A 27,898-nucleotide genomic window follows, 5' to 3' on the forward strand; every position below is an offset into this window, starting at 1 on the left:
GGTCTACATAACCCCTAGGGAACCCTCTAGTGTCCCCTCTTCTTCTACACCAGAGAGGCAGGCAGCTGTGATGGTTGTAGGGAGGCGGGAAGGACTCTGGTGGCCCTGACTCCAACAGCAGATTGGGTATCTTGGGGACAGGACATTGGCACTCACCTAAAGCTTGCCCCTCTGCATTCTATTGGCCCTCCCTCTACTAGACCCTCTTTGTCTGTAGGCCCAAGCTGACCTTGGCCTCTAGGGTTCCTCCTGTCCAGCTGTGCAGATGACCAAAGCTCTCTCTGCTGCTCCCTCAGCACCTAGTATTCCCAGAAGGAGAACAGGGCAGGGCAGGTCTGCAGGGCAGGACAGGTCTAGGACAGACCAGTGAGGGGTGAGCAGAGGCCTACCAGACCCTGCCTTTTGGGTGAATGGAAAGGCGTGGCCACGCCCATGCACACACCCATGACCTGTCCTCCATTCTACACTGCTCTCTTCAGAGTGCAGCCTAGTGGCTGGGGTGGAAGGGTATCTTCTGGAAAGCTCTTCGAGAGGAGGAGCTCCCAGCAAAGCCAATGCAAAGTTGCATTGTTACCAGATGGCGCAGAAAGGCCCTGCCAGGGTGAAACTGGGGACATGACGGAGATAGAATGAAGGAGAGGTGAGTGTTTGGGAAAGGCCAAGATGGACCCCAGCACTCATCGACCCCTACCCTAGGCTGTAGGGAGCCCACAGCCGTGTTAAGCCACTACAGCAGTGGTTCTCAAGCCGTGGGTCTCATCCCATCCATAGGCGTGGCCTAAGACCATTTGCAAACACAGCTATTTCCAATAGGACTCATAACAGTAGCAGAATTACAGTTGTGAAGTAGCAATGAAAATAAATTTATGGTTGGGGAGTCACCACACCATGAGGAGCTGTGTTAAGGTGTCCCAGCATTAGGAAGACTGAGAACCAGTGATCTGCAAGCTTTTCTTGTCCAGTCCTAGAAACTCAGTTCTACCAGCTACAGGCTAGCTAAAGAAGTCACATTAATATTCAGGAGGATGGAGGTGATGGAGTGGCCCTGGGAAAGATCACCAAGACTCAGCCTCCACACCTGTGAATGGACACAGAAAACAGGCTAGAGTGAAATGGGAAACACTTCAAGTCAGGCACCCCAGCAGGATAAACTGAGAAAGAAGCTCTCTGCTCTAAAGACCGGCCTCTGAGCACTCTGCTAGCTCTAGGTGTGCCCCGAGAAAAACCGACTAGAGAAGTGATCAGGATCCCAAGTCCCAGGGATGGTCAAGGCTGTCACCTCCAGGGGGAGGTCAGACTAGCTACACACACAGTGGGCTCAAAGTAGGAGGGACAACTGGAGAGACATCAGACACATGTGTTGCACACCCAGGTGTCTGGGTCATACACTCACACCCAGTCCTGAGAAAGCTGTGTGCTTGCCTGGCGGCCATATCTCTCCCATGGAGTCCTGGTTCCAGCCTGGGATAAGATATACCTCAGAAACTATGCCTATCCTACCCTCTACAGCTAGATTTTTACACAAAGCTGTCCAGCCTCAAGCCTCTGTCCTACCATCTGACAAGTGGGTCTCTACTTCCTTTCTGTGCCCACCTTGCAGGAGGGTGTGGTTTGTAGAGTGACCAGCCTATGGCAGGGAGGGTCTACAGGCTGTAGTCAGGGAGGAGCTAGGCTGTGAGATCCAGAAGGTATAGTTGAATATATAAAAGCCAGCCCAGATCTTCCCAAAACTGGCTTACAAGAGTGCTGTTGTCTGAGTTGAAGGCCCCACCTGCCAGTCTACAAAAGGAATTCAAATAAGAGACAAATATTTGAGGCTCCAAGATATAGCCCAGCCCAGCCTCTGCCACTCGGTGGCTGCTCCCTGGCACTCATTTGAGTATTAATTGCATTCATTTAGAGATTTGCCTGTTTATCAGCGCAACCAGCCTCTAGGGGACCGGGACTCCCAGGTAAGCACCAGGTGCAGGGAAGGCAGGTAATCAGTAGCCTGGGGCTACCCTCACCTCTCAGATCATATCACAGCACTATCAGCACCTTGGGCCACAGCACCTAGAGAAACAGGCCCATGGGACAAGCTATGGGGAAATTGTAATCTACCGACAGGTGTGGAAGCCAATATCCCAGTCACATCGGCTCCCAATATCCCATAGCTGGGGCCAGGAGTACTGCCTGCTCCTCGGTCTGTCCCAGCAGCTCTGGGGTCACTGTCCCATGAGGTAGAAGGGGACCCTTCTAGCCATGCAGCCCCTAGGTGGGGCTGGGACCTTAGAGGGTGGCTTTTACTCCCTGCTCTGGTCACAGATAACTTAGTCTAGAGAGAGGTGTCTTTCCCAAGGCCACATGGAAGCCCAGATGTCTCTGGATGCAGTTCTGGAATAGTTATTACCCACCCGAGTTGCCCAAAGATGACCCCACTTCAGCACAGTGGTGAGCACTGAAGGAGAGGTGTGGCCTTGGATACATCTATATAAGAGGCCCCTCCCTTCCTGTCTGATGAAGGCTGCACCGTCCCCCGACACACACTCTTGTCGGCTGCAGCCACAGCCACCCAGTCATTCAGGGTACTTGTCTTTCAAGAGGGAAGTTAAAATGAGGTCACTAGGGTGGCCTTGATCTGTATGGCTTGGGTTTCCTGTAAAAGGGATCAGGACACAGGCACACAGACAATAATCACACGAGGACACAAGAGAAGACACCATCTGCCGTGTAACACCTTGTAACACCTCTACCTTGGACTTCTAGCCTCCAAGAAGTCCCTGAAGGGATACTAAGGTGCTGTCCCCAGACAGGGCTGACTCAACTCTGCCTTTGCAGCTGTCATGCTCAAGGGTCCTGCTGCTGCTTTGCAACTGTGCCCCTTCGGGCACGAGCAACTGGGGATAGCTTTTCCTGATTCTGGAGGTTCAGGCAAGCAGCACCCAGCTGGAAGCCCACAACCGTCCCTGATCTATGACAGCAAAGTGTGGGTGCCTGGGAGGTGGGGGCATCAGGTAGAGGGACTGGGGCTGGCAAGCACATCCCACTCTGCCTCCTGTGACTGAGACTGCACCTCTGGGAAACACCAAGGCACATGGCAGCTCAGAGCCCTGTGGACAGTGGGTTATTCCAATATGGAAAATGGAGGGAGTGGAACTCGAAATCTCAGCAGGGGTCCTGCCAAGTACCTGGAGCTGCGGCCACCACCACCACCACAACCTCAACCACCATCACCTCCACCATACCTGAAGAAGATGGGGTTCTCTGTGCCTTAAGGCCTCTGTCTAATCATCTCATTCCACTAAATCCAACCTGGAGCCAGGGAGGGAAAAAGCTAGAGTGGTAGGGGCAGGTTCCCATGGGACCTGGCAGCAAAGAGCAAGAATCAACTCTGAGTGAACCATACCTGCTTTCAGCCTATCTCTTTCCTATTCCTCCTTTCCTTCAGGCCCACCAAGGAGAAGTTCTGGAATGAAGCAAGGCTTGGTGGTCAAGGCAGAGTGGCCACCCTTCAGTCAGCCTTTTAGGGAGTCCTTTTTGAACCCCTGACATCTACCTCTTGTCCTCAGGCTGGGGGCATAAGTCTTTTCCTCACCTGCTTGGAAAGCTTGGGGCATCTAGAGGGCTGAGCTGAGCCCTGGCTCCTCTCTAACTGGCAGGCTAGTCCCTCCACATGAGCAGAAAACAGCAAACATCGTGTGCCTACCTAAGGCAGGCACAAGGGAAGTATGGCCTCCACTCCTGCTCACATGGAGGCCGTCTCATCTTAGGGTACCTGTGGCTGCCTGGTAGGGTAAGACTCCCCAAAGATTCCAGAAGGATGTGTCCCCCAGGGGATATGATGGGAGCTCCCCAGGCCATTGTGTGGTGTGTTCTCCTTGCTAGTAGCCTCCACCCTCCACCAGCCACCTGTCCTCACAACCCAGGCCCCCTCCATGAGAAAGGGAGGTATAAGAGCAACAGGGCCCTGTTGATAGCAGTGTTCCCTGCCATAGCCTTTCTACTGCTTGCTGTGACTGAATGTCACCATCTGCAAGGGGGTCTTCAAGAGGGGCAGGAAGCAAGTGATACGTGGGGTCGCTTCACACAACAGTTCTGTGGGTGACTTGAGGGCCAGCTTCCTGGGTGTGAGACCCCAGTAACCCCATCTTGAAATTCTTGGTACTCTTCTCTCTGAACCTGAGTGGGTAGGTGAAGGTCAGGGGACTCTGAACTGTGCCTGTTAGGTAAGGAGGCATTGTACCCTGTTCCTGTCCAGCCTTGCCACACCCCCACACGCCCCACCAAGTCATCCAGTTACACCTATCAGTGCCAAGGGACCACATTTCCCATTCAAACCAGAACTTGACTTCAAAGGCAGAGACAATATACGCATGAAGGGCTGAGGGACGGGAGACAAAGTCTGGTTTTAGCAGGAAGACGTCCCTGCATGGAACAACCATTTATGCTGAATATGTTGACAGGAGAGTGGGGCCAACCTGAGTCACTCTCTGTTGTGGCTGTTGTTTGAGACAGGATCTTACTGTGAAGACTTGTTGGCCTGGAACTTGCTATGTAGATTAAGCTGGCCTTGAACTCACAGAGGTCTACCAGTCTCTGCCTCCCGAGTGCTGGGATTAAAATCATGTGCCACCATGCCTGTCCTGTCCTTCTCGCTCCCATCAGTAAGCAAGGGTGGAGAGTACTGGTACACTACACAAACCATTAGACTTTAGCCATTCAGTGTCTCTGGGATACTGGGAACTGAGTCCTGTCAGAGTTTCTGCATCAGCTAAATGTTTTGACATTTGCACATCCAACTGGAATTGCCCAAGAAAAAGACACACGGCAGCAACATTCATGCTATTTATTCTGGTTTCCCTTTTATATTTGAGGTCGACTTATTTGAGAAACTACCACTTTCGGTCAGAGACCGAAAAGTGGTCCTCAAGACTCCTCTATAGACCTGGGCGTGGTGGCACACGCCTATAATCCCAGCAACACAGGGAGGCAGAGGCCAGTGGATATCTGTAAATTTGAGGCCACCCTGGTCTAAAAGTGAGTCCAAGACAGCCAAGGCTACACAGAGAAATTCTGTCTCAGGGGGGGAAAAAGAAAGAAAAGAAAAGAAAAGAAAAGAAAAAGAACTCCTTTATAGAACCCTGTAGTGTGTTACAGAAGCTACATGTCTCTCCTGCGCTTTAATCCTCCCTCAGTGACTGACAACACCCACTACAATGGAATACAGAATGTGACAGATTGATATACTATTTTTAAATTTTTATTCATTTTTACTTTATGTGCCTTGGTGTTTTGCCTGCATGTATGTCTGTATGAGGGTGTCAGATCTTGGAGTTACAGACAGTTGCAAGCTGCCATGTAGGTGCTGGGAATTGAACCCCAGGACCTTTGCAACAGCAGTCAGTGCTCTTAACCACTGAGCCGTCTCTCCAGCCCCTGTTGATATATTATTGACAAGGGAAAAGTCCCCAGATGTTTACTATAGGTAAAATTGTTTTTCAAATCATTTTGTCTTGTTTTGTTTTTAGAGGCAAGGTTTCTCTGTGTAGCTCTGTTGTCCTGGAACTCACCCTGTAGACCAGGCTGGTCTCAAACCCAGAGATCCACCCTTGCCTCTGCCTCTCCTGGGAGCTGAAATTAAAGGTGTATGCCACCATTCCCAACATCTCAAAATATTTTCAATGAGATGGGATGATGGCTTAAAGATTTTTGCAAAAGCATGAAGCTATGTGTTTGAGCCCTGTACCCATATAAAAAGCCAGACAAGGTGGCATTTATCTGTAATCCCAGCACTGGAGAGGCAAGGAATCCCTGGGGCTTTCCAGACAGCAAATATAACCTATTGCCTAAAATATAAACGAGCTTCAAAATCAGTGAGAGATCCTGTCTCAAAAACTAAGGTGCAGAAGAATTAAAGACACCCAGTGTCAGCCTCTGGTGTGCACGTACACACACGCACACACGTACACACACACACACACACACATGCACACACGCACTTGTACTATGCTTTTTTAAAATTTCCTTTATGGAAAGTTAATTGCAACATTCCAACAGCGCATTACTTTTTCTTTTCAACATCTTCAACATCTTCGCAGCTTCCTTCACCCTTTTTGTTTGGATGCCAAAGAGCCGGGCACTGGTGTGGGCCATGCTAAGACCAGCAAAAGCCTTGAAGTCCTCTTCTGTGATGACTCCGCCTTTCTCCTTTTTGTAGACACTCTGGATGAGCATCACAGGTCCTGTTACCTGGGTGGCCAGTTTAAGTTCTTCAGCAGAACTGTCTCCCTTTTTCGGAGCAGAAGGCTTCCTGGGGAAAAGTACGATCTTGGATCGGTGGTGCTCCTTCAGGCGCTGCACATTGGACTGTAGTGACTTAGTGGATTTGTTTCACCTCCTCAGGTCCACAGAGATGCTGATGGTGGTGCATGCCATTTTCCTATGGATACCAGCCACCCGCAGTTCTTTCAGGCTGAAGCCCCTGCCAGCTCGGACCTTGGTGTGGTCTAACTGTGGGGCACCTCACTATGGGCCTGATGGGACCGGATGCGGGAAGAGGGACAATGCAGTGCGCTTTAGCCTGCAGGGCCTTGCGTCTGCGGATCTTGCATGCCAGCTTGTTGAACCAAGTGTCCACCAGCTGCTGCCAATCCTTGTGGAAGTGGGCCTTCAGGATCATGCCATTCCAGCTAGGCGCCATGGCTGCCTCCTGTGCCAGAGAATCGCTATGTACTATACTTTTCATGCGTGCATGCACATACAAAGATTTTCAAACTCCAGTTGGAGAGTCCTTGGATACAGACGGCCAACCGCAATTTAAATTATTAATGTTCCTTTCCTCACGGCTGCATTAAATTAGTGAGTACGAGACACTCCAAGTCAAGACACAAAGCCCTGAAAGAAGAAGCGCTGCATTTTAGGTCCTTTAATGCTACTCTTTTGCCCTTTTAGAGGAAGAAGTGCACCTCAGCCAGCTTCCTGTCACTACAATAAAGCACTTGAGGTACTCAGTCCATAAGCAAAAAAAAAAAAAGATTTATTTTGTCTCTCAGTTCCCAAGGTTTCACAGGACTCGGTGTACTCAATTATGTTTTCGGCCTCATATCACAGTGGGGGACACAAGACAGGAGAAGGTGCTCAAAAGCAAAGAGACATGACTCGATGAAGGACAGAAGCTTCCTGAAACTCTGCTTGTTTTGCTCTGTGCCTCAGTCGTTACTCAACCTACCCTGGACAGCCTGTGTATTGCAGCCTGAGGGTTTGTTCCTGTGTCCCCAGAGAGCTAGAGGTTCTGGGACTCCGAAGGCTGACTGACAGCTGGGCTCCCAGGTGCCGTCTGTGGTGCCACCTAGGAGTGAAGTGAACCTGGTTACAGCACGGCCTTGACTGACAGACTAGTCTATACAGCCGAACCCTGACATACCACAGGACAGGTGGCTGCCCCCCAGGAGGTCAGCACTGTGTAGATGGCTCTGAGAAACTGAGGACCACGGACACAATCCAGACTTGTGCTGCAGCCTGGGACCCAGGACATGTCCCCGAGATACTACTTACTATACACGGGCACACCAGCTGTATGGAAGAGACAGAGATCCGGCTCCTAATGCGGAGGGAGGTGCCAGGGAAGACTCCCTGGGTGTGTGGCTGGAGACCTGAGTTCATGGGACACTCAACCTTGCCAACTTCCCTGACCTATGTTGGGGTCCTGTGTGTGACTATTCTCTCAACACGCAGGTGTGTGTGTGTGTGCACTTGCGCGTGCGCGCGCGCGCATACACACGCGCACGCGCACACACACACACACACACACACACACACACACACACAATGAAGAGACACATTCGGGAGAACATGAGTTTTGAGTCAGAGTCCATAGAAATCTTCCCAGGATAGTACGCTGGAGCTCCCCAGGTGTCCTAGGGACTGAGAGACAGGAACATTTATTAATCACAAGCAAGAGAGGGCTCCCGAAGCCCCGGGGAGCCTGGGTCATTGGATTGCCCTCCACTTCTTCACTCCTGCCAGGCACCCCTGCCATTCACTCTGTGAATGATCACCATTCTGAGGTATTACTCCACCCTGTCCCATGGTTAAGAACTCCAAGAAGAGCAGGGCGCGGTGGTGCATGCCTTTAATCTCAGCACTCAGGAGGCAGAGGCAGGTGGATTGACATGAGTTCGAGGCCAGCCTAGTCTACAAAGTGAGTCTAGGACAGCCAAGGCTACATAGAGAAACCCTGTCTCGGAAAACCAAAAAGAAAAAGAAAAAAGAAAAAAAAAAAAAGGAAAAAAATTACCTCTGCCTGGAATGGAGGTGTGTCTCCTCCCAGAAGAGCCCACCCAGACTCCAGCAGAGCCTAGGGCAAGCCAGGCTCCCTAGGTCATGAGGGATCTGTCCAGGAGGGACTGCCCAGGTTTGTTCATCGAATGTCAAATGTTGGGGTGTCTTCCCCAGGACAGGTTTAGGGCCATCTTCCTGACTACTCAGGGAAGCGATGAAAATCCAGGGTTAGAATCCCATTCACCTGCCACAATCAAGCTCTGTAGCTTCAGGCATTTAATTAGTGGGGATTGGTGTTCTGTGATTGTCAGCTCAAGGGACTTTCTGAGGAGAGGAGCAGCAGCCAAGGGCTCAGATGACTCACCTGTTGTCTGGCTGCTTGTAAATAGCTCTTCTACGCTGCTCCACGTTGGCCCCATTGGTATACGTTTGAACAGCATAACGGTGACCAAACCTCACATCTTGAGGCAGGATACAGGCACAGGATAGTGCACTGCCAAAGAGCTCCACTCTTGTCCCTCAGGCCACCGACTGCAGGAAACACAGGATGGGGTGGGGCCTCTAAACATAATACCTGGGACAAGCAGCTTCCAAGGGGACTTAAGAGATCTCTGCAGCAAGTCTGGTGTATAAACCCGGGACGGACCCTGGTTCTACTGATCAAAGAGGGTGTGTGTGGTACTACTGGTCTGCAAGCTGCACTTTCATCACTGTGGGTGATTAAAGGGCTCAGAGGTTCCCTTAGGCAAGGAAATCTACAGTCTGGAGATGCTTCATAACCACGAGGAGGCAGGGAGTAGGGTGAGGCATCAGTGGCCTCCTTCAGCCATAACCTGGCTTAAGCAGTGTTTCATTCACCTGGCTGCCCATGATCTGGTACATGCCTCTTGTCAATTGGCTTGTTACCCGCAGAAGGCAAGTTCCCGGAGGATTGGCCTTTTTGTCTGGCACATCAATACACCCTCACTTCACGAAGCAGAAAGACTCCTTTGTGCCTGTGCTGTGTATGCGCCTACTCAGGCATGAAGGTCAGAGGACAACATAAGATGTCGGTCCTCACCTTCCACTTTGCTTGACATACGGAGCTCTTGGTTTTTGGTTCTTTCTTTCTTTCTTTCTTTCTTTCTTTCTTTCTTTCTTTCTTTCTTTCTTTTTCTGCTGTGTATGCCAGTCTGTGTATGCCAGAGATTCCCCTCCCTCCCACTTTCCCATAGGAGCACTGGGATTACTGACGCGCTGTCTGTCCAACTTTTCTGTGGGTTCTGAAGATTTAAACTCAGGCCCTCATACTTGCACAGCAAGCACTTTCACCTACTGAGCCATCTGTCCTACCTCCCCCTCCCTCTCTCCCCCTCCCCCACCCCTTTGAGCTCAGACTGATGTGAGACTTAGAAACAACCCTCCTGTCCCAGCCTCCTAAGTGCTCGGATGACAGGCATGGGCCAATAAAATGGCTTAATGAAGACTTCAGAGTTCTGGCATACTAGAGATCTCCCAGAATACAACAGGAGCACATCATTGACATCACTGGGCTGGGGTGGGGGTGGGGATGGCCGGAGTTGTGGACACACAGAATGGCAGGCTTCCGGCAACCCCACCCCCAACCAAGACGCTTTGAGATATAGGAAAGAAATCAGGAGACAAATCAGGTCCCCTGACTCAGTCAAGACACTGACTGGCAATGGGCTCCAAGGAAAAGGGTGGCCCTCTCTCAATGGCCACGACATGTCCCATGTTGCCCTCCAAGACAGATCCACTCAGTCCTGGGACCCCCAAACCATAGCTGGGCTGCCCCTGAGTCTGATCTCCGTCAGAGCAGCTGACAACCTTTGACCCTGGCTTTAGGTTTATAGGTCATGCGGGGAAGAAGGGACCCTGCCATCATACAGATGCAAACGAGCGGCATTTCCGTACAGCCACCACAGGTACACGGAAGACTTCTGCTCCATTGCACAGCCCTTCCCACTTCCCACAGCTCCAATGGCTGTGCCCCCAAGCGCTCCCTCTTGAAGGGATGCCGGCAGCACCCTAAAACCACCTGGGGAATCTCCTCAGCCCCGCCCAAAACCCTGCAATAAAAGTGAGCTTTGGGCACACTTTTGGAGACTTCAAAGCTGTGGAGGCTCAGGGTTAAAGGTGAAGCTGAGTAATATCCTAGCAGTCACAGCCTGGCTCCCTGGGCTAGGGAACATGGGTGGGGAGTGCTTGGGAAGCTTCCGGGTCTCCCTTGTTCACAAATCTTTTTTTTTTTTTTTTTTTTTTAAGATATATTTATCATGTATATGATGTTCTGCATGCATGTAACACTTGCAGACCAGAAGAGGGCATCAGATCTCATTATAGGTGGTTGTGAGGCATCGTGTGGTTGCTGGGAATTGAACTCAGGACCTTTGGAAAAGCAGCCAGTGCTTTAAACCTCTGAACCATCTCCCCAGCCCCTAGAAAATTCTTAAAATTGAAATAGAGATCTACTCACAGGTCCTCACTATGGCCACTGGCCCCAGCCGCCAGCGCAGGAACCCAGCACATTCTGGCTGCAAGCTCACTGATGGGTTTTCCAACCTCTCCCCTAAAACCTGGAAGGTGGGCTTAGGCTCAGCATCATTTGCAATCGAGGCAGTTTGCCAAGGGGCATCCACAAGTTAAGGAAGAGAGAGCTCTGGGCCTAGAGATGCCCACAGCCCAGAGATGCACCTTCAGCCTAGCACCCAGCAGGGCAGGCACTGTCTAACAGACACCAGCAGGAAAGCCCGTCCTCATCCCCCAAAGGTGTCTGGATTGCTTTTCCATCTGTAGAGAGATGGCTAAAGTAGGCACTCATTCATACCTTTGCATCCACCCATGCAACATAGGTCTCAAGAGTAAGTCTCGGCCAGTGCTATCCACCCAGGCCTAGCCCTCACCTGAGACACAAGGATGAGACAACAGAACACACTGCAAACACTAATGAAAAACAACTTTTATAGAACAGTACACTTTGCAACAGCAGGTTTCCCACACTGGCCAAACATTAGCATCAATCAGGCTAGGTTTCAGAAGGGGAGGGGGGGGGTGCAGCCAGGCATCTTGCCCTCAGGGCCTGACTGGTCCACACTTTGGCTGGGTTGGAAAGTCCTAGACAGCGGGGGTGAGGGTCAGAGACGATCTTTATTATGCTCCAAGCCTAAGGATCCTTTGTACAAAAATAAGTCTTCATATTTTCAGTAGAGTCCCTCCAGCAGTTCAAGTTAATTCGTAAAAAATAGATTGTCACTGTAAAATCCTCCTGAGAAATCTCCAGGCCCTAGTGCTACAGGGCTGGGAGATGGACGGTGTCGTTCCTCGGGATGGAAGCCGCGCAGAGGTTAGCGCTTGGCATTTAGTCAGGCTGCACTAGACAGCATGGGCAAGGCATCGGCTTGGGCTCCGTGGGCAAGAAACGCGGGTCGGTCCACCAGGAGACAACCAGGGATGCAGCTGTGAAGGGGACAAAACACGTTAATGTGTGTGGACACCGTCCCACCTCCCAAGGAGCAGTTTCGTTTGCTTGGGTAGTTTTGGAGTCTCAGTTCGTTGGTGCCTGGGTCCGCTCGGAGGCGCCGACGGGGGCGGGGCGCACGTTCAGAGCCGGCTAGCAGTGACTCAGGGGCCCGCTCCCGCCGACTCAGTAGGCACCCCGGCCCAGGACGCGATTTGCAATGCAAACTCACCCCGCCTCCAGCACCCGTCTCGGCGGGGCTCCACCAGCACAGGGACCTCGCCGGCCCGGCCCTGAGGCCGCTCCCCTCCTCTGGTCTCCCCCTCCCCCACCCTCAGCACAGTTCGGAGAGGAAGTTTTGCAATCCCGGACAAACAAACGCTGGTCTTGCTCAGGCTTGAAAAAGGTTGAGGAAAAATGAAGCGTGCTCGAAATCGAAGTGATCGCCCCAGCCGAGCCCCGGTTGCCCTGGGTCCCGGTGGCGCAAAGTGCCAGGCCCGCCTCCCCCCCACGTGTCACCCTTGCACCCTTTCCTCCCCGCCGCCCTGAAATTTACCTTAGGGGTGGGGTGGGGTGTTCAGAAGCCCCCTAACCAGCTGGAAAAGTCAAGCAGCTCGCAGTCCATCTGACTCAGCTCTCCCTCGCAGCCGCTGTCCTCCGACGAATAGGCGGAGCTCGGGGAGCCAAGCTCGGAGCTGCCTCCGCTGTCCGGGGACGTAGAGGCGCAGGACAGAGCACAGGACAGAGGAGTGCTGGCAGAGGAGACGGTGGGCGGCGCGCGGGCGGCCGGCTGCAGAGTGGCCGGTGTTAGCAAACCCCCCGCAAGCGCAGCGCGCACCGCGTCGTGCTCCGCAAGCAGCCGCTGCAGCGCACGAATATACTCTACCGCCGAGCGCAGCGTCTCCACCTTACTCAGCTTCTTGCTGGCGCCGCCGTGCGGCACGTGCTGTCGCAGCGCCTGGAAGCCCAAGTTTACCAGCTTCACACGATTGCGCTCGCGCTCATTGCGGCGTGCCACGGCCGCCGCCGAGCTGCTGCTGGCCTCGGTTGCGCCTGATCGCCGCCGCCGGCTGCAGCGCAGCAGCTCCGGGGACGCCGGTCTCTGCGGAGCAGCGCAGGCTCCGGCGACTCCAGGCGAGGAGGGCACGAACTGGTGCAGCGCGCTGCCATCCATCATGCTTGCATGCAGCCCGTGGGCGCCTGCAGAGAGTTTCGGAGCACCACAGGAAAAGTGCCCGCGAGGAACCGAGTGCGTTGGGAAGCGGACGGTCGCACCTCCACGGGCCTGAGGCAGGGCGCTGCCGCAGGACGTCCTGAGGAACGCGACTCTGGCCTTCTGGAGTCCTGGGACCCCGTGTCATGCAAGGACAGATAGAGTAGGGAAGCGTGGTGCGCTCGTGTCCCGCACGTGCGGTCAGACGCTCCCCGGGTCTCCCTTTGCGCGGTCCAGGCGGCTCCTTTTAAATATATAGATAACCCGCCGCCCGCCGCCGCCTCCTTTCTCACGCCCTCCTTCCTTCGCCTCGCCCTCCCGCCACGCTTCGCCCTCCCCCTGGCGTACACGTTTAGCAAAGCTGACACCGCGTGCCCCCACCCCCACCCCTCCTGTGTGCAGTTCGCAGGCTACCGACACGCCTCCATGCTCGGGGCAGGTGCTTAGTAAGTCCTCGACAAGTCCTAGAGTGCAGATTGCGGGCTGCGCTACGCACGTCCCACATCCCAGGGTGTATGTGAGGGTCGAAATGTACTCTACGGTCACCCTGGTGCTCAACCCTCAAGAGTTGCCAGGTCTCTGCACACCAAACACACGCGGCCAGATGAGGAACCCGACTAAGCTTTGTGGTGGTCAACAGGTAGACAAGCGCGACGACCCCCCCAAAGCCCCCCACTTCAACTGGTCCCAGGACAGCACGCGCCACAAACCCGCACCCACGTACCTCCTCCTGGCGGAGGAGGCGGGAGCCGGGGTCTCAGCCAATCTGGGATCGCCCGTTTGGCCAATGACAGCTGGCGCGGTCCTATGCCGGGCCAGAAGGAAGCGTACGCCTGGCGCGTGGCTCCAGAGATGGGGGAGTGTCTCGAACAAAACTCCACGCCCACTTCGTCCCACCCTACTCCTCCTCCCGGACCCAGGTGTCCACTCACTGCCATTGCATACCTGTGCTTTTCTGAGTGTGAGGAGGGCTTGAGGAGTGGACCAGACCTGTGCTGGGAAATTTCATGTTCTCTGGGTACCGTGTGCCCATTCCGTCCTTCATGCACATCCCATGCCTCTGTGTTTTCAAGGAGCCTCAGGACCCGGTGCCCTGACCTGAGGGGGGAGGGGGAGGGGGTGAAGTCACGCTCACTCTGCCTCCTTCATTAGCACGGAGTCTTCCATTTACACTTTCCAGCCAACTCTCCCAGTCTGAGTCTCTTTTCCCGACAGTGCCTCCTGAATCCAGCCAGACTAGATCTCGTTCAGTTCCCGGGGCTTTTTGCTTAACACACTTCTCTGGATTCCAGCGGGCTTTCCAGTCCCATCCTTCCCCTGAGGCCGGCAGTGGGTGCGTTGAAGGGGCTGGGAAATGCACCGACCTTGGAAAAGTCTCAGTCCTGCCCCCACTCTCCGGGAACTGTGCCCTAGAGGCCATAGCTAGCCCAGTTTCCCCCAAAAGAACTAGGTGCTCCTGAGCCAAGACGTATAGGGTTGAAGAGGACTATCCGGTGGGTCTGGCTGCCTGGAGGTACTTTCCGGGTAAATATACGATTGGAAGAGGGTTACCGGACCCAGGGCTTTTCTCTGCTTCCGCATAGCCAGGGAGCTTTTTACTGCCATTGCGGAGGCTACCGTGACCCTCCAAGATCTACCTAAACTAGCCTTATGACCGCCATGCAGAGGAGTGGGAAGTGGGGTGGGTAGTGAGTCGAAGCTTCCTGGGGGCTCAGAGCATCTGGATGAGTCAAGTCATTTCTCTGCCTGGTGGAGCAATCCAAGTAGAAATGGAAGCAGTTGGTCTGGGGAGATTGTTCAGTGGCTAAAGCGCTTGCGATCCAAGTGAGAAGACCTGACTTCAAATCTTCAGAACCCATACACGGCCAGGGTGGGAAGAAGAGAACAGGAGAATCCCTGCAGGCTCCCTGGCTAGCTAGCCCCAGGGATGCAAGAAAGAACAACAGAGTACCTCCAACAGGCTGGAAGGGGAGGACCAACGCCTAAGATACCCTGCAACCTCCATACACGTTGTTGTGCCCACTCTCACGCACATAAGCATGCGCATATGCATATATACAATGGAAGTAACTTGTATCCTGGCTCCTGGACGAGGCTTGATCTGCAGACCCTCTCTGTTCAGAGGCTACTGTTGCTCTGTCATCCTCCATGCACCTCTCTCTTTTTGTACTTTTCTTTCATTGGTGATGGGGTGTGGGGAACGGGGCAGGGCCTCCTGTAGCCTAAGCTAGCTCATAATGCACTATGTAGCTAAGAATGACCTTGAACTTCAGAATTTGTATCCTCTTTCTTCTATCTCCAGATTGTTCTTTTTACAGGCACCACACCCATTGTATGTAATGCTGGGATTGAACCTAGGGCTCCATATATGGCACATGCTAGACGATCTAGAGACTGAGCCACATCCCCAGACTCCTTCCCTTGACATGCATACACACACACACATACATATGTGTGTGTAATATACATGAGTGTTTGCCTGCATGTATGTCTGTGCAACATGTGGCATGCCTAATGCCCACAGAGATCAGAAGAGAAAGTGTCACATCCCCTGGAGCTGTAGTTACAGACGGTTGTGAGCCACCAGGTGGGTGCTGGGAATGCCACCCAGGTGCTCTTAACCACTGAGCCATTTCTCCATACCTCTCCTCCCCGATTCTTTCTTGGCAAGCTCAAAATGGACAGAGGTGTCCTTCACTCTGCACACTAAGTGAAGGCTGCAGAGGAAGGGTGGTGACAGTCCCAGGGCCCTGCCCTGGTGGTAAAGGTCTATTCAAGTTATTATTTCTTGAGATTGTGGGACTGTAGCCATCACCTTGCTGGTATGTTAAAGCTTTCTTTAGCTGGGGACTGTGGTGGACAGTAGCTGGTCCTGGTCATCTACCTGGCCTTCCACCAGATTTTTTTTTAATTAAAATGTAATTTTTTTGAGAATTTCATACACGAAAGCTGTATTTATATCATTCCCCTCTCCCTCTGCCCACTCCAACTCCTCCCTTGTCTGCTCCACCCCCTCCCAAACTTGTGACCTCTTCTTTAGTTATTATATATTTTTTTCTTTTTTATTTCTTTCTCTTTCTTTTTCTTTTTCTTTTTTTTCTGAGACAGGGTTTCTTTCTGTATAACAGCCCTGGCTGCCCTGGGCTCACTTTGGAGACCAGGCTGGCCTCAAACTCAGCTATCTGCCTGCCTCTGCCTCCCGGGGGCTTGGATTAAAGGCATGTGCTGCCACGCCCGACTTCTTTAATTATTAGGTTTTTCTTTTCTTCTCTCTCCCCCTCCCCCTCTCTCCCTCTCCCTCTTCTCAAGACAGGGGTTCTCTGTATAGCCTTGGCTGTTCTGGACTTGCTTTGTAGACTAAGATGGCCTCAACCTTACAGAGATCCATACCTGCCTCTGCCTCCCTGCATTGCTGGGATTATAGGCATGTGCCACTGTGCCCAGATAATTATTAGTTTTATACACACATACACACACTACTGAATCCATAGCCTTGCTCACTTGTACTTAGGACTGGCCACTTGGAATTGGATAATCGTCAGGGAGCTGAACCCTGGAGAGATTCTCCCAGCCTTACTTGCCTGCAGTTCTTCAGCTCAGGGCAGAGTCTTGTGAAAGTTTCCCCCATCTGCTTTGGCATTTGTCAACTGGTGACGTCATTTTTCAGATCTTGTTTAGGCAACCGCATTGTTGAGATTTCATGGGGGTAGATTCCTGGTCATATATAAAGGACACTACCTAGAAGCAAACTTCCTGATCCTCTGACTCTTTCGATCTTTCTGCTCTGTCTTCCTCCATGCTTCCTGAGTCTTTTGTGTGGTGATTGCCTTATAAACACGTCATTTGGGGTAGGCAATTCATAGTCAGTTGTTTTCTGCATTTTGACCATTTGTAGATTGCTGTAAAAAAAAAAAAAAAAAAAAAAGAAGCTTCTTTGATGGGGTCTGAGAACTACACTTAACCTATGGATATGATAATAAATCTCTAGAATACAATTGAAGATTATACTGGCTTAGGAGAATGGCAGTGGTAGCTTCTCTCCTAGGGTCCATGACTTCACCAGCCATGGATAGTTGGCTGGATTTATAGGATCAGACATGTATTGCCTCCTACTGATCAGGCCATAAGTCCAATTTGGCAGCTGTTGGTTACTACCAAAATGTGCCATTATTGTGCCTTTGGGGATATGTTACTGGGCTGGTCATTGCTTTTCATAGGCTTTATAGCTTCTTCACCCAGCTTCCTCTCCACAGCTGGTTCCTGCCTATCAGGAGCAGAGCTTGAAAGACCCCGCAAGACCCATGACGACAAAACTCTCTGTTGAGACTCACAGCTCTTTCAGAAGTCTCCCCATGTTTCTTTCCTCCAAGGCTGGTACCTGCAAGACTTCTATCCAGCCATTGTCTCATTCCACTGAGTGCCTTTCCCACCTTGGCTGTCCCACCTCCATCCTCGCCCCCTCCCTTTCTGCAAGCCCAATCTACCCTCCTCAGCTTCAAAGTGACAGTTCCATAGGCGTTGGTGTCTCCCTAGGCGCCCCCTTTCATTTCTTAACCTCATTTACCCACGCCCTCTGACCTCTGTCTTCTGCCAGCCTTCAGTACGGGGGCCAGTTCTCTTGTTCCCAAAGCAGTTCCCTCCTGATCCTGTGAGTTTCATGTCTCTCTTGTGAGACTTGAACTCTGGCTCTATCCTCATCCATGCGGTACTCAGGTGGATGTTTTGAAACAGCCAAATGTCTATCAACAGACAAATTAATAAATAAAACCATGAGCTGACACAGGAGGGCGTATTATTCAGCCAAAAGAAGAGATGAAACACTGGCAAGGACCATGGTGTTGGTAGACATGAGTGAGCAAAAGAAGGAAAACTCAAAAGACCATGCAGTACATCACTTCATTTACAAGAACTGTCCAGGACAGGCCAGGATAGACAGGAATAGACACAGGGACAAGAATGAGGGGGAGGTGGTGGCTACAGGGTATAAATTTCCTTTTAATCACAATGTCCTAAGGAGGTTAGGGAAATGGCTCAGCAGATAAAATGCTTGCTGTGCAAGCACAGGGGCCCTGAATTTGTATCCCCAGAACCCATGTAAAGCCTGGCATGGGAGCATATTCCTGTAATCTCAGCATTGCTAGGACAAGATTGGAGCTTAAGGGCCAGCCAGCTAGCTTGGAATGGACAGTTGTGAGCAACAAGACATTGTCTCCGAAAGGTGGAAGTCAAGAACTGATACTCTGCAGAACCTGATCTCCACACCTGTGTATGGCACACACATGCACACAGGCTGAGGTGACTATGCTAAAGCTGATGTGGGGGCGGTTGAATGGTTCAATAAAGTGTGGTATATGGCTATGCCTCAAAAAAAAAAAAACAAAAAAAAACAAAACAGCTGGAAGACTTTGACATGGCACGGGCCCTCCCTGCTCCTTTGTAGGGGTCATTCGTTCCTGGGTTTTGTGGTTTTGTTTGTTTGTTTGAGACAGCATTTCTCTGTGTAGCCTTGGCTGTCCTGGACTCACCTTGTAGACCAGCCTGACCTCGAACCCACAGAGATCCACCTGCCTCTGCCTCCCGAGTGCTGGGATTAAGGGCATGCGCCACCACCGCCCGGCTTTATTCCTAACTGTTGTGATTTCTCTTGAGTCCCCAATCCTGAGCTTTCGAGGATGGGCAAAACAGCTTTTTTTCTGAGGAACTGATAACAAATCTTTCATGCTTTGCATGTTACACAGTCAGTGTCACATGCTCTGAACAGCTAGGGAACAAATGCTGCCACAGACGTGACAAAAAACAACAAGAATGGATGTTTTCCAGCAAAAGACGTAAAAACGCTGCGTCTGGAACTTCCGGTCGTCTTTATGAATTACAAAGTGTTATTTTAATTTTGATGTCTGTGTGTGTGTGTGTGTGTGTGTGTGTGTGTGTGTGTGCTTGCATATGTTTGTGTGGGTGCAGGTACACGTGTGCACTGTGTGTACAAGAACATGTGTCGGAAGAGAAGGGCTTTGGTTGTTGTTTGTTTTTGTTTTAGAGACAGGGCCTCACACTGGCTTGTATCAGGTGGTGACCGGCCAGCAAGCCCCGGGGTCCTCTTGTCTCTGCCTGGGATTACAAGCACTTAGCATCTCTAGCGTTTCTGTGTAGATTCTGAAGTTCACACCCAGGTCCTCATGCATAGTCAGCCCTTTACCAACTTAACTGTCTCAGCCTGAATTTGGGCCTTTTTAAACAACTTTAATATTTTAAAAACTTTAAAATCCAACACTTACTTTATTTTAGGGTATAGGTATATATTGCAGTACCCACAGAGGCAAGAAGAGGGCCTCAGATTTCTCCCAGAACTGCAGTGGTCTGGGCTACTATATGGGTGCTGGGAACTGAACCTGGGTCCTCTGGAAGAGTGGCTAAGAAGAACACCAGTTCTTAACTGCTGAGCCATCTTCCTACCCCTCTAGCTGTGGAACAGTACTGAAATCGGTAAAGGTCCTGACACCGGCCACAGTTTCTACCTACATGACATGTGGACCGAGCCTCAATCCCTCACAGCTTCCCAAATTCAACTCTTGTCTGGCTGGTCTTGTCCTTCTTTCCCCTCAGCCCATATCCTTCCTAGGTCCCCTCCACATAGATGTCTCCATACCCATGACAGGTCACCCACATGGGTGCCATCGTCTTTCCCTCTAGTCTTTCATCTGTGACCTGGCCTCTTCTCTAGCTGAATTTCCATCTTCCATTTTGTGCTGCTGGCTTGAATAGGTTTGGCCCCATAGCCTCATGTGTTTGAATGCCTGGTTCATGGGGGGAGGGGAGGTGGAGCAAGGCTTGCTGATGACTGAGAGGCAGAGGCTCAGCTTGCTCAGCATAGATTGCCAACCATTATGACCCCCTGAGACGCTCACTGAAGCTTGGACAGACAGCCTGGTTCCAGGCAATGCCCTTAAAATGGACAATGCCATTGAGGAAAAGCTGCTCAGCTTGCTGGTAGAGGGCATCTGGCCCTCTGTCAAGTCACGGGGATCAGATCCTGGGGAAGCTGCCATATATACAACAGCAGATATTCAAGGATGTTCCTACCCATGGCAGGACAGTCTGGAAAGGAAGTATCCCAAGCAGCGGCAGTAAAGGCAGAAAGGAAGAGACAGATGAGGTGTGGCTCTCTCTAAAGTCAAAGAGAAGCCAGGAGGAAGGGCTGGGGAGAGAGCTCAGTCAGTAAAGTCTTTGCCATGCAGGCACGATCCCCAGAACCCTCACAAAAAACTGAGTGTGGTGTGTGCTTGTAATCCCAGTGCTGGGGAGCAGAGGTGGTTGGATCCCTGGAACTTGCTGGCCCTAGGTCCCAGACAGACAATGCTAAAAAACAAAAACAAAAACAAAAACAAAACACTGCCTCCAGAAAAATAATGCCTGAGGTTGACTTTTGACCTCTGTGTACAAACACACACTCATATATATACCCCCCCACACGTGTGTGTGTGTGTGTGTGTGTGTGTGTACATACACACATATACATACAAGGATGCATACACATATATACACATTTACGTACACACAACATATATACACATACAAATATGCATACACCTCTGTTGCTATTAATTTAATGGTATGGCCTAATAAATGTTTTTTTGTTTGGGTTTGGTTTGGTTTTCTGGGACAGGGTTTCTCTGTGTAGCCTTGGCTGCCCTGGACTTGCTTTGTAGACCAGGCTGACCTTGAACTCACAGAGATCCACCTGCCTCTGCCTCCAGAGTGCTGGGATTAAAGGCGCGTGCCACCACAGCCTGGCCCTAATAAATGTTTATTATTAGGCTTATACTTACTATGGTGGTAATATCTAACCCTCTATCATAATCAAAAAGACACAGACATCTGTTGTAATTTAGAATAAGCCTTATTTTACCTGAGGTAGTTTAATCCCTAAACTACCTTCCAATATCTTTCATCCTCTATCCCATGCCATCTGTCCTAACAATTTCTACCTAGGCTACCTCCTATCCATAATTCCAAAATATTTGCTAAGGTTGTTCATCTAGGCCATTTTTTTCCCATGTGGAACTTCAGAGTTCCTCCCCGGGGCCCAGAGGCTCTTTTCTATCCCATGGTGATCTTCCTCCTTCCTCCTGGTATCTGTATGCTTCTCTTTCCCTAGATCCTTTCTGTCCCAAAAGCCTGTGAACCTTTGCCACACCTACCTTCCTCTGGCCCTGCCCAGGTATTGGCTTTTTAATCAGCCAGTCAGAAATAATTTCTAGGCAAAGTAAAACAGCAATATTTGGGGTATGTGACAGTTTGCTTGTGAACAGTAAGAATCTCTGGGGGCAAGCAATTAACAAATACAAAGCCCCAGAGCATACTCCAACATGTCTCTATGTGCACACACACAAACATACACAATATATATATACACACAAACACACATGTGTGCATTCATACATATATATATGTATACACAAAATATATGTATACATGTACACACAAGCACACACACATACATACATACACACACACACACCATACACATGCACAAAGGCTTGCCTCTGCCTCCTGAGTGCTGGGATTACAGGCATGCGCCACCACACCCCAGGTTTTTTTTGTTGTTGTTGTTGTTAACTTATTATTCATCACATCCCAGTCATAGTTTCCCCTCCCTCTTCTCCTCCCAGCTCCTCCCTCTCCTCTCCCTCCCCCCATCCATCCACCCCTCCTTCCTATCTCCTCAGAAAAGGGGAGACCTCACATGGATATCAGCCTGCCTGGGTATAATCAAGTTACAGTAAGACTAAGAGCATCTTCTCTTGTTGTGGCTGGACGAGGCAGCCCAGTTAAGGGGAAGTGTTCCAAAGGCAGGCAGCAGAGTCAGAGACAGCCCCTGCTCCTGCTGTTAGGAGTCCTGCATGAAGACTAAGTTACACATCTGTTACATATGTGTACGGACGGGGCTCAGGTCCATGCATGCTCTCTGTGAGCCCCTACGGGTCTAGGTTGGTTGATCCTGTAAGTTTTCTTGTGGTGTCCTTGACCCCTCTGGCTCCTTAAATCCTTCCTCCCCTCAATAAGAGGATTCTTTACAAAAGAGGGAAGGCAGGGTGGAAATGAGCAAGGCATTTGACTCCAGAACATCAAGAAAGAAAAATTTCAAAATAAAGTTGATAATTAATGATGAGAGAAAGTTAGCAAGACAGGGGATCATTCTCAAGGCAGCTCACAACCACCTAGAACTCCATTTCCAGTATATCTGACGCCCTCCTCTGGCCCTTTTGGGTACTGCACTCACATGGTACACACACAGACACGCACACGCGCGTGCACACAGACACGCACACGCGCGCGCACACAGACACGCGCACACACACACACACACACCAAAAGACAGAGGTTAAGGGCTGGAGAATGGGTCAGTGTTTAAGAGCATATACTACTCTTGCAGAGGACCTGCATTCAGTCCCCAGCACCTGCATTTGATGGCGCATAACCACCTGTAACTCCAACTCTAGGGGATCTGACACCCTTTTTTGGCACCTGTATATATGTGCACATACTCATGCAGACATGTATAACATAAAGAAAGATAAAATAAATGCTTAAAACTTTAAGTCAACAGCTGGGTACTTGGGGAAGGATCTCTCTGCATAACCCCAAAAGACAGAGACTCAAAATGGAGTCAATAGCATACTGTTTTTCCTTTGATTATTAGCCCTTATGGTATACTTAGATCATTTTTGCATCTCCATGCTCTCTTTTCCCCTCCCGATTTCTTCCTCTTTCCAAATAGCTCCCCCTTCTATATCTGTTTTTGTTGTTGTTGTTGTTGTTGTTGTTGTTAAAGACAGAGCTTCTTTTTGTAGCCCTGGCTGTCCTGGAACTTGCTCTGTAGACCAGGCTGGCCTCGAACTCAGAGGTCTGTGTGCCTCTGCCTCCTGAGTTCTGGGATTAAAGTTGTGTGCCACCACAACCTTGCATTTCTTTCTTTCTTTCTTTCTTTCTTTCTTTCTTTCTTTCTTTCTTTCTTTTCTTTCTTTCTTTCTTCAGAGTTATGGACTGAATCCACTGGGCTAAATCCCAAACCCCTGCATTTCTTTTAAATCTAGATTCCACACACGTAGTGTATGCTTGCCTGCGCCTGGCTTATATTACTTAGGGTAACAATCCCCATCCCCACCCATTTTCCTGCAGATGATGTAACTTCATACTTTCTGGTTGAATAATACTCTATTCTGCACATAGACTATGCTTTATTTATCTGTTTATCTATTGTGGAGCAGCTAGGCTGACCAATAACTTTGATGTTGTGGACAGCACAACAGTGCACACGGCAGTGAGCACATGTGGCTCGCTAGCCTGGAGTGGCGTCAGTAGCACCTGCGTGTGGTACGGCTGGGTCAGGTTTTGGAGAGACTATCTGCACTAATTTCCACAGTGGCTACATTACTTCACATTTGTATCTGTTGGTAGAAAGGCCAATTTTGTGAGTGCTTATGCATGTTCATGTGTGTGCACATGTGTGAAGGATGCATGTGCAAGTGTGTGCATGTGCAGGTCAGAGGTCAATGTTGCATGTCTTTCTCAATAACTCTCCACTGCATTTTTTGAGACAGGCATTTTACTGAACCTGGAGCTCTTTTAGGCTAGGCCAGGGACAAAAAGGCCTAACTTAGACTGAAGATGATCCAGCAGGGAAAAGCACACCATGGTGACCTGAGTGCAGTCTCTGGGAACCATAATTGAAAGAGAGAGCCAGTTCCAGTTCTAGGAGATCCAGTGCCCTCTTCTGCCCTCTACGGGCTCCCACATGTACTGTGAACATGCGGCAACACATCTCTCTCTCTCTCTCTCTCTCTCTCTCCTCTCTCTCTCTCTCCTCTCTCACACACACACACACACACAAACAACCACACACACACACAAACACACACACACACACACCCTATAAATGTTAAAAATACATTTTAAAGGTTTAAGTTGCAGTGTCTAGTACCCAACTGTCTTATCAACTTTTGTCACCTCTGTGACAAAACACCTGACATAAGGAACTAGGTGGGGAGGACAATGTCACAAGACAGTTCACAGGCAAGGTTAGCAAAATATGACTGTGACTGGGTTTTGTGTGTGGAATGCTAAGTAAAGGCACAGGCGGTATTTGCAAGAGCAGAAGAGATGCTCTGAAGTTCTGGAGCCAGCATCTGGGATGGAAAAATACATCAGTGGCAAACTGGATGCCGTGGAAGGAAAGGTCAGTGAATTTGAAGGCACAGAAGTGGGTGCCGCCCAAAGGGCAGCACAGACAGGCAAGGTGAGGAGAAGAAGCACAGAGGCCAGCACACACTGGAGCTCCTGAATGAGAGTGAGAAAATACAATTGGAGGGAAAAGAGAGAGAGAGAGCTGAAAAATTTCCAAATTAGATAAAAATCATAAGCCCACAGATCCAGAAAGCTCAGCAAAATCGAAGAACAAAGAGAAGACATCGCAATCGTATTGTGTGAAACCAGGAAAGGAAAGAAACATTCTTAGTCAGAGGAAAATGATAGCTGCGCATACATGCAGAAAAAATAATTTGTATGCAGAGACACCAAAAGGAGATGACACAAGACTGGCACATCTGTTCACAGCGGCATTTCTCAAAGCAGCCAAGGGCTGGTGGGGAAGGATTCGCAGACTGTAGGTGGGGAAGGATATGCAGAATGCAGTTTGGCCCATTCTTTATAGTGAAGGAGAGGGTGGGGCTGGAGAGATGGCTTAGCAATTGCTACTCTTGCAGAGAGGTCCTAACATCCGCATGATGGACCACAGCAATCTGTAATTCCAGTTACAGGAGATCCTATGTCCTCTTCTGGCCTTTGTGGGCACTCCATAGACATGGCAAAACACCCAAATCCATGGAAAGAAATATCCCCTTTTTAAAGGGAGGGGCCAGTGAGATGACTCACTAGATAAATGGTGCTTGCCACCTAGCCTGACATTCTGAGTTAGATACCGGGGACCCGCATAGTGGAAGATGAGAATCAACAAGTTGTTTTCTGACTGCCACATGTACACACACACACACACACACACACACACACACACACACACACACGTAATCAATTAATTTTTTAATGATTAATTTTTAAAGGTGAAGTAGGTCTGAGGAGATGGCTTAGCTTGATAGCATGCTTACCTGGCATTCACAAAGCCCTGGGCTCAATCCCTGGGGCTTCATAAACCAAGCATGGTGCTCATGCCTGTCATCCAGCACTCAGATGACAGAGACAGAAGGAGCAGAAGTTCAAGGTCATCCTTGGTTACATAGTGTGTTCAAGGCCAGTCTGCTATATGTTAGTTCTTGTGGGGGAAGCTGGGGGGGGGGGCGCAGAAAGGAAGGAAGAGAATCTAAAGGAAGGACATTCTAGCCAGATGTGGTGAGACATATCTAAAACCCAGCACACAGGCAAGAGGATCGCAAGTTAAGAAGCCAGTCTAGTCTATGTAGTGAGACAGAAGAAAGAAAGAAAAGAAAAATGTGGGAAGTTGATAGGCTTTGAGGTCACAATACTAAGTGTAGTAAACTAATCACAAAAGGTCAGGTACTGGGGCTGGGGAGATGACTCAGTGGTTAAGAGCACTTGTTTTTCTAGAGGACCCAAGGTTGACTCCCAGCACCCACTCACATAGCCCACAACTACCTGCAACTCTAGTTCCAAAGGGTCTGGCATCCTCTTCTGCCCTCTCCAGGCACCAGCAAAACACACAGAACACACACACACACATACACACACATACACACACACACACACACACATACACACACACACACACCTCTAAATAAGTTTTTTATTTATTTTTAAAGATTTTTAAAATTTTTTATTTTTCCAAAAAATAAATTTTACAAAAATAAAAGGGGAAGGTGTGACTCAGTCTCTACTATATCCACGGACACATAAGGAAGGATGATAAATATCAGATACCTACCTTGATGCTGTGCCCAAAAAGCAGCTTGCGGAAGGAAGTGTTTATCTGGCTCACCGGGCGAGGGCGCGGTCCATCTCAGGAGCGAAGAAGGAACAAGCAGGTCACGGTGTGTCCAGGTCAGGAAGCAGAAGGACGAACGTTGGTGCTCAGCTCCCTTCTCCTTCTTACTCCATCACATTCAGGGTGAGCCTTCCTTCCTCAGCTTAGCGTCCCTACAAACAACCTCATGGGCACGCAGATACACACAGGGCTCCCTAGGTGGTTCTACAGCCTGGCAAGCGGATAGTCAAGATTTTGTTTAGTTCGGGTTTATTTTGTTTCCTCTCTCTCTCTCTCTCTCTCTCTCTCTCTCTCTCTCTCTCTCTCTCTCTCTTTCTCTCTCTCTCTCTCATTAATTTATTTATTTTGATTTTTTGAGACAGAGTCTCTGTGTGTCACTCTGGCTGCCCTGGACTCGCTTTGTAGACCAGGCTGGTCTCGAAATCATGGAGATCCACCTGCCTCTGCCTCCCCCCATACCCTCAATTACTGGGATTCCAGGTGTGCGCCACAGCACCTGGCAATAATCAAGATTACCATCATGACAGGTGTGGTGGGGCAGGGTGGGAGGAGAGATTGTAGCTCAGGCTTAATGAAACAAAATTTCGGAAGGTGAGGACATTCTGAAGTTGTTGGGGGTTTTTGTTTGTTTGGTTGGTTGGTTTTTGTTTTTGTTTTCACCGTGAAATGGTCGCAGTGGTGCTAGGGTTTGAATGTGAAATGGATTGAACACTCGATCACCCCGAAGAGTGTGTTTTGGGGATGCTGTCTACCCTTTGAGAGGTGGGCAGAAGTAGGCCACTGGAAGGCCAGCCTTATGTTGCATCTCCTAGCTCTGCTCCTTTCCCTTCTGGTCTCTGCTTCTTGACCACCAGGAAGAAGCAACTGACCACCACATCTTCTGAACTGTAACCCCCTAAACAACAATGCTCTGTGAAACCCTGCTTTTTAAGGTCAAAATCTGGTGTTTCCGGATATCCTCGGAGCTCTGTATAAGAATGACAACTTCCTTTCTCAGTGGGATCCCCTCTTCGTCTGATCTGGGGAACCCTAGATTCCCTAAGGAGCATCACTTAGCCTCAGGGAAGATTACAGGCCCAACCCTTTCCTGATAAAAACCTGTTCAGCAAGCACCTAGGGATTCCTGGAGATACCCACCCTATGCTAATAAGATGTCTCGGTGTCTTGGCTTTCAACCAATGACCTTTTAGCTTTACCTGGAAATTCTCTCCACCCCCTCCCATCCCCCGCCCCCATAGGATAATTAAATACTGCTTTTCCCCTCTTACGACAGGGTTGTTTTGTGACATGTAGAGTAGGTAACCCTGGCATCTCTAGCCCCAGTGAATCAAACACATTCACCCTCAAAACTACTCGCCGCTGCCCAAATTCTTATAAATCCCTGATTTACAAACAAAGGCTGCCTTGCTCTCACCTCATTCCAACCACCATGACCATTTGGGACCCATTTATTCTGGGGAAGAATCACTACTGGGTGCCTGCGGACTTGACTGCCAGTCAAGGAGCGGCCTTAGCAACCACTGAAGTCCGCTCCATCACCGAGAGAAGGTGCTGACCGCTGTCGAAACACTCGCCAGGTCTACGTCTCACCAAAACTGCCTTCTGTCTGGTTTTGGGTCCGCCTGCATCCTCTGCGGTGCATGGCAGCTTAACTAAGGGCTGTTAACGCTTTTGGTATCATCACGGACTTTCGGAGCTCCCGAGCTTCCACTGCCGTCTGGTACCAGCAATCTCACTTTAAAAGAGCTAATTGTAACACCCAGTGGAAAACCCATTTCTTCCACCTCCCCTGGTGAGACCAGGAGTCTCACCTAGTTTACTGGCTTCACCCTGAGTGCTCTAAACCGATCCCGACGGAGAAGCCGGACCTTCGATCACGAGCGCCCCCCCCCCCCCAACCCGTTCCCATCCAGAAACAGACAGCACTTGGACCAGCCTGCTGGATGATGAACGACAG

General features: G+C 50.2%; 1 protein-coding gene and 1 pseudogene across 1 annotated transcript; both read right to left on the reverse strand.

The window, feature by feature from the left end:
* Positions 1-6,040: 6,040 nt before the first annotated feature.
* LOC127189980 (60S ribosomal protein L13-like) lies at positions 6,041-6,679 on the reverse strand (annotated as a pseudogene).
* A 5,599-nt stretch (positions 6,680-12,278) lies between these two features.
* Ascl2 (achaete-scute family bHLH transcription factor 2) lies at positions 12,279-13,073 on the reverse strand (the record flags this gene model as incomplete). Its single annotated transcript, XM_051145119.1, has 1 exon — positions 12,279-13,073. A coding segment is annotated over one exon (780 nt), but the record flags the coding sequence as incomplete, so codon positions are not given.
* Between the last annotated feature and the right edge of the window lie 14,825 nt (positions 13,074-27,898).

This window comes from Acomys russatus, chromosome 5, assembly GCF_903995435.1.
Source record: "Acomys russatus chromosome 5, mAcoRus1.1, whole genome shotgun sequence".
Classification (NCBI taxonomy): Eukaryota; Metazoa; Chordata; class Mammalia; order Rodentia; family Muridae; genus Acomys; species Acomys russatus.